This window comes from Microcaecilia unicolor, chromosome 11 (genome assembly GCF_901765095.1).
Source record: "Microcaecilia unicolor chromosome 11, aMicUni1.1, whole genome shotgun sequence".
Classification (NCBI taxonomy): Eukaryota; Metazoa; Chordata; class Amphibia; order Gymnophiona; family Siphonopidae; genus Microcaecilia; species Microcaecilia unicolor.
Window position 1 is genome coordinate 64,642,944 of NC_044041.1, and position 16,135 is coordinate 64,659,078.

The 16,135-nt window shown below is 46.0% G+C and overlaps 1 protein-coding gene across 1 annotated transcript; it reads right to left on the bottom strand.

Annotated features, from left to right (window-relative positions):
• Positions 1-1,700: 1,700 nt before the first annotated feature.
• Positions 1,701-14,151, bottom strand: LOC115479969 (cytochrome c oxidase subunit 6A1, mitochondrial). Its single transcript, XM_030218332.1, has 3 exons — positions 14,001-14,151; positions 12,811-12,953; positions 1,701-1,947 (listed from the first exon to the last, which is right to left on the bottom strand). Exons 1-3 carry the CDS (start codon positions 14,095-14,097, stop codon positions 1,858-1,860), a joined length of 330 nt encoding a protein of 109 aa, XP_030074192.1. The 5' UTR covers positions 14,098-14,151; the 3' UTR covers positions 1,701-1,857.
• Between the last annotated feature and the right edge of the window lie 1,984 nt (positions 14,152-16,135).

Consider the following 16,135-nt stretch of genomic DNA (forward strand, 5'->3'; position numbering starts at 1 on the left):
GAGCTGGACGGATTCCCCTCCCCCACTTGTGTGGGGATGAGCTGGGTTAATTCCCCTCCCCCGTTTCGGCGGTGGTGAGCTGGGCAGAGTGTCCCTTTGTGGGTGTAATTCTCTAAGTGCTGAGTCCTGCGGATGGAGCTTGGATATCGACATACTGAGGAGTTTCCGGCAGCACATGACCACATATAGGGAGGCAAAAGGATTGCTCTCTATCTCCACCTGCTGGTAGATGGACACAACCCACCAGTCTATGGATTGATCAGCTATGATTAATGGAAAGAAAATTATCAGGTATGATACATAATTTTACCATATCTGTAATGGATGCTGCTCTAAAATTTGCTATGGAGGCGGCCTTCGCACGAAGTTGGTGAGGACCTACTCGCCCTGATAGTTGAAGATTTCAGAGTCGATTATAAGAAAAAAAGCTGTGAAGTCTTGCGAAAGTCTTTGGTGTAATGCAGGTAATACAGCAATATTCTACAGTCCAGCGAATGTAACGAAGCCTCTGCTGGAGATGAATTAGGTGGAGGAAAGAAGGATGGTAATACTAGTCTGGTTTAAGTGAAACGGTGATACAACCTTGGGTAGGAACCGGGTGAGTGCGAAGAAGTACCCTATTGTGAAAGAATTGTGTGTATGGTGGGTAATGCACCAAGACCTGAAGTTCACTCACTCTTCTTGCTGAGTTAATTGATATGAAGAAGATAGCTTTCCAGAAAAGGAGAATGTGCAGCTGGATTGCAGAGGCCAAGTTCTAGGGTACAGGAAAGAGGAAATGGTGCACAGAGTGTGTGGGAGACTGATAGATGAGGAATGGGTTATGGGCATAATACTGATAGACAAAGCCAGACAGTGTGATGCAAAGTGCCATTTCATCTCTACCTGATCACTGGGATGATTCTAAACCTTGAGGCTATGTTAAATTTCAGCTCCACAGCCCAAAACACTCAAGTGTCACTCAGTTTCCAACCATTTTACTTCAAAATCCTCCATAGCACTATATTGACATCAGCTGTGTCTCAATGCCTTTTCTACAGTAAGTACTGCAGCTTCACCACCACTGAGCACACAACAGTTTAATGTCCTCCTACATCGGGGTTGGTTGAGCATAGTGCAGCTGCTGTTCAAAAGTTATTTGTAGGGGAGGAGGGTGAGGGCAGGCAGCTGGCCCACATCAGAACAAGCTGATTAGCCTCTCTTCATATCAAACCACAGCTAAGAAAGCAAGACCTGAAGACACAATCTCATGATAAAAAGGCAAAGCTCATCCCAAAATTTGAAGTAGACATTTCTGCAGGCCACAGATGAGGGCAGAAGGGCAGCACTAAAATTTGAAGAATCCCTCCATGTCTATCGAGCAGCCTTGAGGCTGGGGATGCAGTTTCTAAGAAATAAATGGAATGGTAACTGCTGTGGCTCTGTCCACCTGCCTTCCCTCCTCCCTACTAATACCAGTCCCAGTGGCTTAAAACCGTTTTGGAGCCTTAAGCCTTCAACTAATTCCCAATGAATACGTATGTAACATTATTGGTCAGAGAGGTTTAGAAACTAAAAAAAAAATGACGGGAGGGAGATTTTGGATCAGAGCAGATTCTTTTTTGTTAACTTGAAAAAGTATGTCTGCAGAACAAAGGGGCAACAGAATCCGGTGAAAATAAGAAAACGTTTTGCAAGCCAGACACAACACACCCAATAACTAATTTACAATGCCTTTATTTAAGTGACTTCTGTTACAAAAGGACACCACCAGAAGTCAGAAAAACATTTCAAAACATTTAATGCAGGAGGAATAAACAGCAAATCTGGCCATGGTCAGCTGAGGGCTCCCAGAAGCTTGTGGTCCCATCTACCAAGTTAATGTTCACTGTCCTCGTAGCCAGAAGGGAGAGGATTCACATGTGGGTTGTGAAACAGAGTCTTGTCTCCATTGCCCCAGGGGAAAGGCTATGGAAGAAAAAAAATATATATACAAATCTTAGATAAAACAAGGCATATAAATGGAACAGCAGCTGGTTTCTAAAGAGCATCAAGACGCCCTGATAATAGACTGTGAAACACCATTTTCTATTTTCCTGAAAGAAAAGATGCATTTAATCTAAAGGCTGCATTGCCTGGATGTCAGAAAATGCAGTGGGCAAAATTCCAAATTCTGAAATGTTATAGAAAATCTTAGCAGAGCATGCCTTCCACTCCCCACATTGGCACTATAATCTCTGAGCTCAGTGCTGTGTGGGGCTAAATGAGGGGGCTGATTCTCAAAAACCTACCGCCATCATTAAGGCCAGTTAGTGCTAGAATAGTGCGCATATTATCTGCGCAGAATGCTCAGAAAGCTCTAACACAGGAAACAACTTACATGCCACAGATGGCAACAAACTGTATTTAAATTAATCAAATAGATGTCAATGAGGTCATTTGCCTATGCCCTCCCAATGCTTCAGAGAACAGCACACAAACCCTGCTCTTACTGCCAGCTCAAAGTTGGTATTGGGGGAGTTTGAAGAGAGCATTTCTTTTGATTTTAAGTATTAATCTGCCAGTTTTGATTTCTTTTGGAAGTGGAAGAACATGCAAGCCTATAAGCATCGGTACTGAGAAAGAAATGCGCACGAGTTCAAGCAAATCCAAAAGTGAAAGCACACACTGGCACCTGTTTTCTGCGCTTAAATATAAGCCTTCCAAGTAAAAAAATGTTGAAACGCTTATTTAAAGGTGCAGAGAGAGGTACCAATGTGTGCTTCACTTTCAGAATTTGCCTGGCACATACGCACAAGAGCTGTGCTTATCACAAAATCTTCTGTGCATGCACCAAGCTTGTTCTCCCCCTTGCTTTCGCTTTACAGCACACATATAACTTGAATACTATTTCCTTTGAGAATTAGCAAACTAGTATTCTGCACTGTTCCGGTGGTATGTGATGTGTACTGTTGACTTTAGCATAGGAGTTCTTGGCATTGGCCTGGAGTTAAAGCTTTACTTCATCATTCCCCTGCTCTCAGTGTTCCCAACACCCCCCACCCCTTCCCAAGCAAATAAACAACTGTGTCCCCTAAGCTCTAAGTCATCCACAGTTGAGCACACAAAATCAATACCAACAACTACTACCTTCAGCACTTCAGTCTTGTCTTGTCTCCTCTCCTCCACTCCACCAAGCATCTCCTTCCAAAAGGGCTTTAGACTTATAGGCATTTAAGGGCTATTTACTCTTAGTTCCTATGTTTTTCATGTTTACATTGTGTTAAAAATAAAATCAGTTCAAAATGTTGTTTATAAACTTTGTATTGAATTTTTTCAAATTGTCTGTTGATGTTCTATGGATTTGTAAATTTGTTTTTCTGGTTTGCTAATAAAGAGATAAGTTACTTTTTTCAATATAAGAACATGTACAAATCACTCAACATAAGGTGTCAAATTGGTTTCCAATGTCAGTGAGAAAAATAGAGGAGACAATAAGGATGAGGTATCCCACCCCACTCCCTCCCGAAAAAACAACATTAACTTTTTTTTTTTGTGTTAAGTTTTATGCAGGTGTTTTGCAGAGTTGGATATGGCACAGGCAAACTAGGCATATGTCTAGGACTCAAAGGTTTAGAGGAGCTCTGTCAGATGTGCTGAGGAATTGCCAACTGTTTGGATTTTTTCAGGATTCTACTAATTTGTAGATTATGTGAGGAATTCATCAAGGGATTAGGGTTTGTTAAATGCTAAAAACTTATAGGTATAGAATTGGCCAGCATTTAGTATGTGCTAATTCCCTTAATGCACATTAAGGCTGTAACGCCCCTCGATGAATCCCCTGAGTGTCTGTATATGTTTAAGACTTCAGCCCTCTGTAGCTCTTCAATCCTCCTTCTACTAGAGAAGAGACTGTGGTAGGATCCAGCCAATGGGAAGGCCGTTCTAGTTACACGAAGGAAGGGTTGAGCTGCTAATGCTGGAGTAGCTGGAAGAGGTGGAGGCTCAGCCTTGCTGCAACTGAGGGAAAACAACTAGCAGCAAAATCAATAATTGTATCCGATGGTGGCACTGGCATACCTAGATTGCTGATTTAGAGTGAGCCTGAGCCCAAAGTGGGTGGGCCCAAAATTGCCCACCCACCTTGTCACCCTCTAACACCCCACAAAACTAAAAACTGAGCTGATGGGGGACTTCCAAGCCCTATCAGCCTGGCTGGAACACTTGCAACCTGGGCAGCAGTATCCTTGAGCGGCCACCAGTCCCCACACATACACGAAATTCAGAATGTGGGATGGGAGGGGGAGCATACATCTCCAGGATGCTGCCACTGGCTTCCCAGGTTGCAAGTGTTACAGTCAGGAGGTCTTCAGCTGATGGGACTTAGGGATCCCCACCAGCCACGCTAAAGGAACACTAATTGTGGGTGGGCTCTGACCCACACCACTTGATTCTGGGCATAACATAAGAATAGCCACACTGAGTCAGACCAATGGTCCAGCTAGCCCAGTATCCTGTTTTTTAAACAGTAGCCAAGCCAGGTCACAAGTACCTGGCAGAAACCCAATTAGCAGAAACATTCCATGCTACCAATCCCGGGGCAAGCAGTTGCTTCCCATGTCTGTTTCAATAGCAGACTACAGACTTTTCCTTCAGGAACTTGTCCAAACCTTTTTGAAACCTAGATACGCTAACCGCTGTTACCACATCCTCCGGCAAAGAGTTACAGAGCTTCACTATTCGTTGAGTGAAAATATTTCCTCCTATTGGTTTTAAAAGTATTTCCATGTAACTTTCTCGAGTGTCCCCTAGTCTTTGTACTTTTGGAACGAGTAAAAATATCTATTTACTTCTACTCGTTCTACACCACTCAGGATTTTGTAGACCTCAGTCAGATCTCCCCTCATCCATCTCTTTTGCATGGTGAAGAACCCTAATCTCTTTAGCCTTTCCTCACACGAGAGGAGTTCCAGCCCCTTTATCATTTTGGTCACTCTTCTTTGAGCCTTTTCTAATTCCACTATATCTTTTTTGAGATACGGCGACCAGAACTGAACGCAATACTCCAGGTGCGTCGCACCATGGAGCGATACAAAGGCATTATAGTATTTTTGGTCTTATTCACCATTCCTTTCCTAATAATTCCTAACATCATGTTTACTTTTTTGGCCACCGCCATACACTGAGCAGAAAATTTCAGTGTAATATCTACAACACCTAGATCTTTTTCTTGAGTGCTAACCCCCGCATCAGGTAACTATGGTTCAGATTATTCTTTCCAATGTGCATCACCTTGCATTTGTCCACATTAAATTTCATCTGCCATTTGGATGTCCAGTCTTCCAATTTCCTAAGGTTTTCCTGCAATATTTCACAGTCCACACAACAACAACCTTGAATAGTTTTGTATCATCTGCAAATTTAATCACCTCACTCGTCATTCAGATTTCCATATCATTTATAAATATGTTAAATAGAACCGGACCCAATAAAGATCCCTGCAGCACTCCACTGTTCACCCTCCTCCATTGAGAGAAATGACCATTTAACCCTACCCTGTTTTCTGTCCAACAACCAATTCCTAATCCACACCAGAACCTATCCTCCTATCTCATGACTCTTTCATTTTCTCAGGAGTCTCTCATGAGGAACTTTATCAAAGCTTTCTGAAAATCTAGATACACTACATCAACCAGCCAACCTTTATCCATGTTTATTCATGCCTTCAAAGAAATGAAGCAAGCTGGTGAGGCTGAACCCATGCTGACTGTCCATCAAACCATGTTTGTCTACGTGTTCTGTAATTTTATTCTTTATCATAGTTTCCACTATTTTGCCTAGCACCGACATCAGGCTTACCGGTCTGTAATTTCCCAGATCACCCCTAGAACCCTTAAAAAAAAAAATCGGTGTACTACAGACGATTTCAATAACAGGTTACATATTACTAACAGCAGATCAGCAATTTCATGCTCGAGTTCTTTGAGTACCCTTGGATGTATGTTATCCAGTCCAGGTGATTTACTACTCTTTAAGTTGTCAATTTGGCTCGGTACATCTTTCAGGTTCACAGAGATTTCTTTCAGTTCCTCCACATACCTAATAGGGAACACTGCCTGGAGAAGTTCATACCTGTATGTATGTTTCTCTGTCTCTAGTCGTAATGGTCTCATACAAATAGAGCTTCCACTTGAAAATTTGAGCTGGAGTGGGGAAGGCCACTGTTACAAATGTAACTGTACACATAAGAATAGCCATACTGGTCTATCTAGCCCAGTATTCTACTTCCAACAATGGCCAATCCAGGTTACAAGTACCTGGCAAAAACCCAGACAGTAGCAACATTCCATGCTACCAATCCCAGTGAAAGCAGTCCAGCTCAATAACAGACTATGAACTTTTCCTCCAGGAACTTGTCCAAACTGTTTTTAAACCCAAATATACCAATGAAAGACGTGGTGGACAGGCCAGCCATATTCTTCCCCAAGCTCTGGAAAAGAAAGAATTTCCCCTTCTTCCCATATCTGACCTAATATATATAGCCCCTTAGATATCAGCTCAAATTTGTTCATACTAAGTAAGGAAGTTTTTAGCCTTGGGAATTTACCCAGCTATTTATTTTCCTAGGCAAATTCCTTTGAAAACTGTCCTAATACTGATTCCATTCTGTCTGTATCCTTTCAAAAGCACCAAAGAAAGCTAAATATCTTTCTTTCTTCCATATGTTAAGCTTTTCTCACATGTAAACTTTGTAAATTTATATCTCAGACGCATTGCCCTCAATCTCTCTTTGTGGCTGTTCACCCTCATCACGTCTGGTTTGTCCTAGAGGCAATGGAGGGTGAAAATGACTTGCCCAGCTTCAATGTTTTAGCCCATTGCAGCATTAAACAAATGGCCCTTGTCTCTGGGTGGTTGATGGACCAAGTCACTTCCAAGTGAATCCACCAACCCTGACCAAGCTAGTCAAGACAATCGGCTCTCCACTCTGTGAGACTCATATTGGTGGCCACTACTACCCAATCACGGGGGGGGAGGGCGTCAACTGGGCTTGTCCGACCAATCCAGGCTCTGCCACAGGGCCCAAGAAAGAGACAGTCAATCAAACAAACATCAAACTTGGGAGTGAGGGGACTGTAGAGGATATATGTGAGCTCTCATTCACTGTACCACTTTCAGAGTTGGTGCCATGGACCCGATGAACTGGAGGTAGTACCAGGGCAGAAGGGCCTCCTACACACTAACAGCCGTCTTCTGGGACTGTAGCTTTTATCATCTGTTCCATCAGCAGGAACATGGTCCCCTGCCCGGCTCTTGGTATGATTTTCAGTACCATCCAGCCAAGGCGCTCCAGTCTGTGAATTACTACTGTCAGAGGCAGATTCCAAAGAAGCAACAAGTCAGCCCAAATCAGCCAATTATCCAGGTAAGGGCGAGACCAGATCTCCTGCTTGTGGAGGTGTACCACCATCACTGTGACCTTGGAGAAAGTGCGAGCATTGTAGTAAGGCCATGAACTGCACTGAAAACGCCTGCCTAAGCATCTCCCTAATCACTATGGAAAAATTATGTCTTACCTGAAAATTTTATTTCTTTTAGTCGCAGCAGATAAACCCAGAAACTGGTGGGTTGTATCCATCTACCAGCAGGTGAATATAGAGAACACTGAAAGAAGGCAGTGATCCTGGACGTCCAGACCCTTATTCCTTCAGCATATGTTGCATCACAAAGAAGAACATGAGATAAACATTCTGCCAACCTTCCTCACAAACTGAACATCAACCGTAATGTGCCACATGTCAATTTTTTATTTTTTAAATGTGAAACATTGCACCTGAAAGAACTCCTCTGGATGGGAACATGAAGTAGAGCCTGGCCGAACGATCGGGGAGGGATCCTAGATTCATCTGCTGCGACTAAAGGAAAGAAAATTATCAGATAACACATAAAAAATTTCCTTCCATAGCATCAGCAGCAAATGAATCCAGAAACTGGTGGGATATACCAAAGCAATCCCCTATAGAGGGTGAGAAGCCACCGCTCCCCGTGATAAACTGCTGCTCCAAACTGTGTTATCACCCCGTGTGGCCACATTGATTCTATAACGCTTTGAAAAAGAATGTTGTGAAGCCTTAAGTGGCTGCCCAACAAATGTCCTCCAAGGACAGCACACCGGTCTCTGCCCAAGAAGCAGACTGAGCCCGAATGGATTGAGTCCGCAACTTTACAGGCAGAGATCGACTCGCCACGAGATACGCAGAAGCGATCACCTCCTTCAGCCATTGAGCTAAGCAGCATAGCCCCGTCTAGGAGAGAAAGAAGCACAAAGAGATGATCGAAACACCGGAAGTATTAGACATCTTCAAGTAACAGAGAACTCTATGAACATCCAGCATCCTCAGTTGAGCAAATTCCTAAGGTAAATCCTCTCTTCAAAATAAGGGAAGAAAAAGTGGCTGTTTCAGCATTTCACATAAATCAGCCTCTCTATTTGAAATGCTGAAACAACCTTCGGTAAAAAGGATGGCACGTCTGCACCAACACTCCAGACTCCGAAATCTGCAGGAAAGGATCTCCACACAACAACACCTGGATCTTCAACACCCAACGATCCGAAGCCATAGCCACTAAAAACACCATCTTCAGGGTAAGATCTTTGGCAAAAGCCAGACGCCAAGGCTCAAACAATGCCTTCTGCAGCACCCCTGGCACCAAGTTCAAGTTCCAGCTCAGGCACAGATGCTGGACAGGCGGCCTGAGGTGAAGTGCACCTCATAAAAAACGCGCCACATCAGAATGCACTGCCAACAAACAAGGCGAAATTCAACCCCAGAAACAGGCCAATGCAGCAACCTGAGCCCAGAGCAAGTTGTAAGCCAGACCCTTCTGCAACCCATCCTGCAGAAAAACCAATATTTGTGTTATTGATGCCCACAAAGGCAACAAGCACGATCCGCACACCATCCCTCAAACATCCGCCACACCCTTCGAGCCCTTCCAAGCACAAAGCAAAGTGGCTATCACCGTGTCAGAATAGCCCTTCTTCCTCAATCTCAACCTGTCAAAAGCCAAAGAAGAAGGGATCCTCTATGAGGAGCGGACCCCGATGCATGAGACCCGGCACCACTGGAATCCGAACGGGCTCGTCCACGAGAGCCGTATCAAGTCTGCATACCAAGGATGGCACAACCAATTCGGAGCCACCAAGCAGGACTCTAACAATCATCAGCCACAGAGGGAATATGTACAGCAGTACCGACACTGGCCACAGCTGCAGAAGGGCATCCAACCCAGTGGACCCAAGATTCTTCCTTCTGCTGAAGAACTTGGTCACCTTGGCATTTACCCTGGACGCCATCAGGTTGATCTCCAGACTGCCCCACTTCTGGAAGATCTGGAGGAACGCCTCAGATGCCAACTCCATTCTGACAAATCTAGGCGATGACAACTGAGAAAGTCTGCCTGAACATTGCTCTGACCTGCGATGTGCGCTGCCAACAAGCAGAGAACACGTGTCTCTGCCCACTGCAGCAGTCCACATGCTTCCAAGGCCAACAAGATGCTCTGTGTATCTCCTCAATGGTTGATTTATGCCACTGCCATCGTGGTGTCTGAGAAGACACGTAGTACCTGCCCTTCCAAAATCTTCTGAAAAGCCCGCAGTGCATACATCTCCTCTCACAGTTCCAACTGATTGATGGGCCACACTGCCTCTGTAATTGACCAATGCCCTTGCGCATACCGGTGGAGACAATGAGCACCCCACCCCATGAGGCTGGCATTCATGACACCAGCAACCACTGCACAGCTGCCAACGGCACCCCCCCCCCCGCTGAAAGTTTTCAGTGCAAAGCCACCAATTCATGCTGTGCCTTGCTTGTGGAAGCCACAGAAGGTGGCACTGGTATTCCTGGGGCAACAGCGACCATCTGCAAAGCAGCGAGTATTGCAGTGGGCACGTGTGCAACCTCGCCCATGGCACCACCTCCAGAGTGGCCTTCATGGATCCCAGAACCTGAACATAATCCCAGGCTCAAGATCTTGGAACCCGCAACTGACCGCAACCTGAGAAAGAAGCTTCAGCCTCCTGCCCTCCAGCAAGAAAACACACCCCTGTGCCGTGCTGAAGTGCACTCCCAGATAGTCCAGCATTTGAGAAGGAATGAGATGACTCTTCAAAAAGTTGACCACCCATCCTAGAGCTTGTAAGAGCGCCAGGACCCAGTCGGTGACCAGGCGACTCTCCTGTTCTGACTCTGCTTGAATCAGCCAATTGTCAAGATAAGAGTGCACTCTGACTTTCTTCCCGTCGCAGCAATGCTGCCGCCACCACCATGACCTTGGAAAACATGCGAGGAGCCATACCCAGTCCAAAGGGCAGGGCATGAGACTGAAAATGACGCCCCAGGAACGCAAAACATAGAAACCGCTGATGGGAAGGCTAAATATGAATGTGCAAATAGGCTTCCTTCAGATCTAGTGCTGTCAAACTCTCCTGGCTGCACCGCAGCTACCACTAACCGCAAGGTTTCCATGCGAAAATGGCGTACGCAGGAATTTGGTGACCTTCCGGAGATCAAGCACTGGATGGAAGGAACCTCCTTTCCAAGGCACCACAAAGTAAATGGAGTATCAACCTGTGCGTACCTCGGATGGTAGTACCAGTTCCACCGCTCCCATCTCAAGCAAGGCCCTCACCATATCGTCGATCGCCGCCTGCTTGGTGGCAGTGGCGCACCGAGACTCCAAAAAGGAATCTGATGGGCACGGAGAACTCTAATCTGTACCAGTCTCTGTTAAGCTTGAGAACCCACTGGTCTGATGTGAACTTGGACCAATCTTCGTAGAAAAGGATCAGACGACCCCCTGTCCAAGTCACAGAAAAGTGGACGGGTGCCCCATCATTGTGTGGCATGCCTAGGAGCTCCCTGTCAGCCCGCTGCTCCTGCAGATCGCTTGTCACTGCAAAAGTGAGGCCATTGCTGGAATCTGGCATGCTAAAAAAGTTCCAGAAGGCCAACCTGGGTGGTACCGTTGGGCATCATGAAACCGAGGCAGTGACTCACCCATTCTCACAGGCGGTTTAGGCTTGTCCACAGGAAGGTGCTGGATTTGGAATCCCACAAATCCTTAATAACCTTCTACAGATCTTCCTCAAAGAGAAACTTCCCTGAAAGGGTAGCTTAGTAAGATGCTGCTTCGACACCATGTCTGCTGCTCAATGGCGCAGCCATAATAATCATCACAAAGTCACCTCCAGAGCCATCTGCTTGCCAGTGCCCGCACTAATTCATACAAAGCATCAGCCAAATAAGCCAGACCAGACTCCATACAGGGAGCCACAATTGCCAAGGCATCGGGTGACTCCTGATCTTGTTCCAGCACCTGCTGCAGCCAACTAAGACACACTCTGGCAGCATTCAAGCTACAAATTGGCGCCTGCAATGCTAGTGTCCAAACCTCAAACACATGCTTCAAAGTGGCCTCCAGCCACTGGTCCTGCATATCCTTTAGTGCCATCCTGCCCTTCCACCAGCAGAATGGTCTTCTTGGTGTGCTGTCACCAGAGCATCCACTTTAGGGAGAGAAAATTTATCAACAGGGTAGAGGCGAGCCATAGCTCTTGCCACCTTAAAGCCCCCATCAGGATCGGACCACTGCACCGAAATCAGTTCCTGAATAGACTCAAACACCAGAAACATCTTAGATGGCCTCCATGTGCTAGCCATCTTTGGACTGACCAAAGCTGCCCCCTGCACCTCAGAGTCAGAAGTATTCAACACCTCCAAAGTGCCCAAAATGAGAGATGACAGCTCGTCCCGATGAAAAATCCCGACGGCTATGGGGTCATCCTGTTCTTCCTGGAGGAGTTTGCCCTCCTCCACCTCCTGTAGCCTACAGGGCTGGGAAGATTCCCCCGAGCCTGCCATCACAGAAGGGGGAGGGGAATGGGGTCCCAACGACCCCACCTCAGACATGGGAGGGGGGGCCATATGACTGTGCTTCTAAGCGGAATCCTCCACTATGCTCCTAGGTAGCTGGACAAGTTCCCCAGAAAGCATCTGCATGACCTCTGGCACCAGAGGGGGCTGTGACTGAAGGCAAGACCTCTTCAGCAAATAAGCCTAGTGCAATAAGGACAAACTCTGGGGAGAAAAGTTCCCTAGACATCCCAGATCCCGTTGCCCCTGCCGGGAACCCTTCCCCCGAGGCCGCTGCTACCTCACCGGAGCTGCCGCTGGACGAGCATTCCAGGCACGAGGGATCAGCTGAGAGGTGGAAGAAACCGCATTCGTGGCTGCAGGAAAAATGGTTGCCATGCCAGAAATCTCCACCCCAATCAGGAGCGCCCTCAGCTCCCACACTATCCGCACACCCGGCACTGCAAAAGCCCAGAGCGTCTCTTCCCGCAGCGAGAACAGCATTTGCCTGTTTCCACTGCCATAACACCGCCAGCCAGCACAGACCACATGGTCAAAAAATAAAACTCACCCCAGAGAGGCTGGTGCTCCAGTCCCAGCAGGAGCCCAAATGGCACCCCTAGCTCCCCAGAGCTATCCAGGCACGGGGTATCCTTCCAGGCCGGTTTGCCTTTTTCTCTCTTTTCTTTTTTAAATGGCTGTTAATACTGCTTTTTTTTTTTTTTTTGTGAAGGCAGCAATCTCTGGAGATATCTACTCACCACAAGTCCCTCTTCCCCAGCAAGTCTACACAAAACCAACCCATCTCATCACCGGTGTGTTTACAAACGGTGGTATATCAAATCAATAAATACAAATACTACCCCCTTCACACATCTTTCAGGACTCCTTTAGGTTCCTGGGCTGAGACAAGTCACTATTTGGGACATACCTTGGTCCGAATACGCAAGTGAGTGTAGGGTATGAACTCAGGACGCTCATGTGAATGATGCTGTGACTTCAGGTATGCATTTAACATGCAAACCCCAACCCCAGGCAGTGCCACCACAAACGTCAGGATCTTCCAAGTCCGAGCTGTCAAATAGGAGAAAAAAAAAACAAACAAACAAGAATCAACTCAAGGATGGTAATGTAGTTCCAGGACTTCTCTGCACTTAGGTCCTGGGACAGTGATCACACCCTAGAGGTTAAGTTTGGATATTTATTAGGATTTATTTACCGCCTTTTTGAAGGAATTCACTCAAGGCGGTGTACAGTACGAATAAATCAAACATGAGCCCTAGACAATTACAGCAGTAAAAATATTAAAATAAAAATACAAAGTATGGCATAGTATACTACTTACAAAGTCAACACAATACTTAAGAGAACATTTTAATTGACAGTGTTGGGTATAAGCAAAGATGGAATACAGATAGGTAAGAGAGTAAGAGGAGTTAAAAAAATAAGGTGACTAATTTAAAGAAAGGTGCACAAGACAAGTCAGAGAGATATTATCTCAGTTAGTGAAGGAGTGGATAAACATGTCCTGCTGCAGTAGGTGCAGCCTGTGTCACTCCTTGCGTGTGTAAGCGACTCTAACAAGTTAGGTACTTCATCCATTAAAGGCCTAGTTGAGGAGCCAAGCTTTCACCTGCTTCCTGAAGTAGCGCTAGTAAGTCTAGTATTAAGCGGCGCCTTTCAGGGAGTGGATTCCAGAGTGTAGGGGCTACTCCGGAAAAGCCAGGCTAGCTTGCAGGTATCACATCGTGTGACAGGACATGCCGTCTGCTCCCTATCTGCCTTCGTTTTCTCTGCTTTTATGTACAGAGAGGATGCCCGAGGGAAAAGATGGGTTATAGAGACTAGAAGATAGTATGGATGGCCAGTCTGTCGTCATTTTTCCCAGCTGCCAAGTGTAGAGTTAAAACCTGAGAGGAGAGCTGCTCAACATTCACTCACTCTTAGTGCTGCCAGCACAGCTGCCCTGATTATTAGAGTATGCCTCCTACTGGTGGTTCCCTGTATCTCAACCCAATGTCTGGTCTAACCCTCGCCCTTCTTTGCCCTTGGGCTAGGAAAAAGTACAACACTAAGACCAAAGAGCATAACAGGAAAGAACAGTAGCGACTCTCATCTTACACGACTGGGCATCATGTTGCGCTGCTGCTGAAAAGCACCGGCCGCCGGTCCGAAGACTGCGACTCAGTACCCAGGAAGCCCTACTTAGCATCGCCATCTTCTAGATATTGCTCCCGTCTCACTCTGAGGCCGGAACCGCTATAGACGAAAGTGGCAAGGAGGAGCGCAGCACCGGAAGTGACGCAAGTGAAAGTAGGACGTCACGTGCTGGATCACGGAAATTCTGCACACAAACAGTGCGGCGGCAGCGAGGTGGAGGAGTATATGACTCTAGAAAACACAGTTTTGCTTTACTTTTTCACATGCCACCTTCATTAAAGGGGAAGCATTTCTTGCCCAAATCCAATATAGCTCCAACAAGGAGGTTCAGTACCAGCAGCTTCCTATCAGCTGGTTATTGTGAGTCACAATTTGTGACTGACTCATTTGATAGGTTGAAAGGAAACTGAAGGGCGCTCTCCCTGATGTCGAGAGGTTATATGCTGTTTTGATCTCTCATCGCTAGGAGGCATTCAGGGTAGTTCGTTGGAGAGAGGAAACGAGGACAGACGACATTCGATTGCAGAATGGTGTAGTGGGGTTTAAATAGATCATTATAACATCATGTTGTCGTTCAGAGCTTGACGTAGGGATAGAGTTGTCAACTAATTCTGATTCACCCGATAAGGTTGATCCAGTCCTGAGCTTACCCCATTGCATACATGGCTTTGATTTCCCCATTGGATTCCTAACAAAAGCTAGGCTACAAGTCACTAAATGCATTGGGATAAGGCCAGGAGTGGATCACCCCTGCCTGGTGAATCTGGGTCTATTATTTGACAACCCTGTGCCTAATCTGCTGAACTCCTTTGGCTGAAATCCCATGCCCATTCTGACTTCATAGATTTCAAATTCTTGCTGACCTCCTTCCAGTCTGCTCTTTCACTTGCCAAACAGGACATCCACTTGACAAACTCTCTAGGCTCAAACCCTCAACATTTCTTTGCCAAGCTGAACTCTATCCTTAAAGTGCTTTCGCCTCCAACCCCTCATTCGCTTTCTCCTCAGACTAAGGCTGAGTGCTTTCATGATAAGATCCGTAAGATTAACCTTGAGTTCTCAACCAAGTCACCTCCACCTCTCCTTCTCCCAGTCCATTCTGTCAACCCTCCTTCGACCCCTGCCTCCTTTTATTCCTTTTTTTAAATCACCGAAGAAGAAACTGCATATTTTCTGTCCTCCTCCAAACTGATCCTATTTCCACCCATCTACTTAGTACTATCACTCTTACTGTCATCCCTTCTATCTGTCATATAGATATCTTTCACTTTTCCACTGCAACTGTTCCTGATGCCTTCAAACATGCCTTAGTTACACCACTCCTCAAAAAAAATTAATTGGACCCTACCTCCCCTTCCAAGTATTGCCCCATTTCCTCCTCTCTTTCCTAGCCAAGATATTTTAACGTGCTGTTTATCGCCGTTGTCTTGACTTTCATCTCAAGCAATGCTTGATCCACCTCAATCTGGCTTTCGCCCTCGTCATTCAACTGAAACAGCCCTTGCTGAAGTCTCCAATGAACTGTTCCTGGCCAGATCCAAATATCTCTATTCTGTCCTCATCCTTCTCAATCTATCGACTGCTTTTGACACTGCTGATCACCACCTACTCCTTGATATGCTGTCCTCATTTGGATTTCAGGGCTCTGTTCTTTCTTGGTTTTCTTCTTATCTCTCCCATCGTGCTTTTAGTGTATGCTCTGGTGGATCCTCCTCCATTTCTATTCCACTATCAGTTGTTGTACCTCAGGGCTCTGTCTTGGGACCTCTTCTTTTTTTCCATCTATACTTCTTCCCTTGGTGGTCTGGTCTGATCTCATCCCATGGTTTTCAGTATCACCTTTATGCTGATGACTCCCAGATCTACCTCTCCACAACAGACATTTTAGCAGGAATCCAGGCCCAAGTCTCAGCCTGCCTGTCTGACATTGCTGCCTGGATGTCTTACCACCATCTGAAACTAAACATGGCCAAGACTGAGCTTCTTATCTTTCTCCCTAAACCCACCTCTCCTCTTCCCCCATGCTCTGTCTCTGTGGATAACACTCTCATCCTCCTTGTTTCATCAGCTCGTTACGTTGGGGGTCATCTTTGACT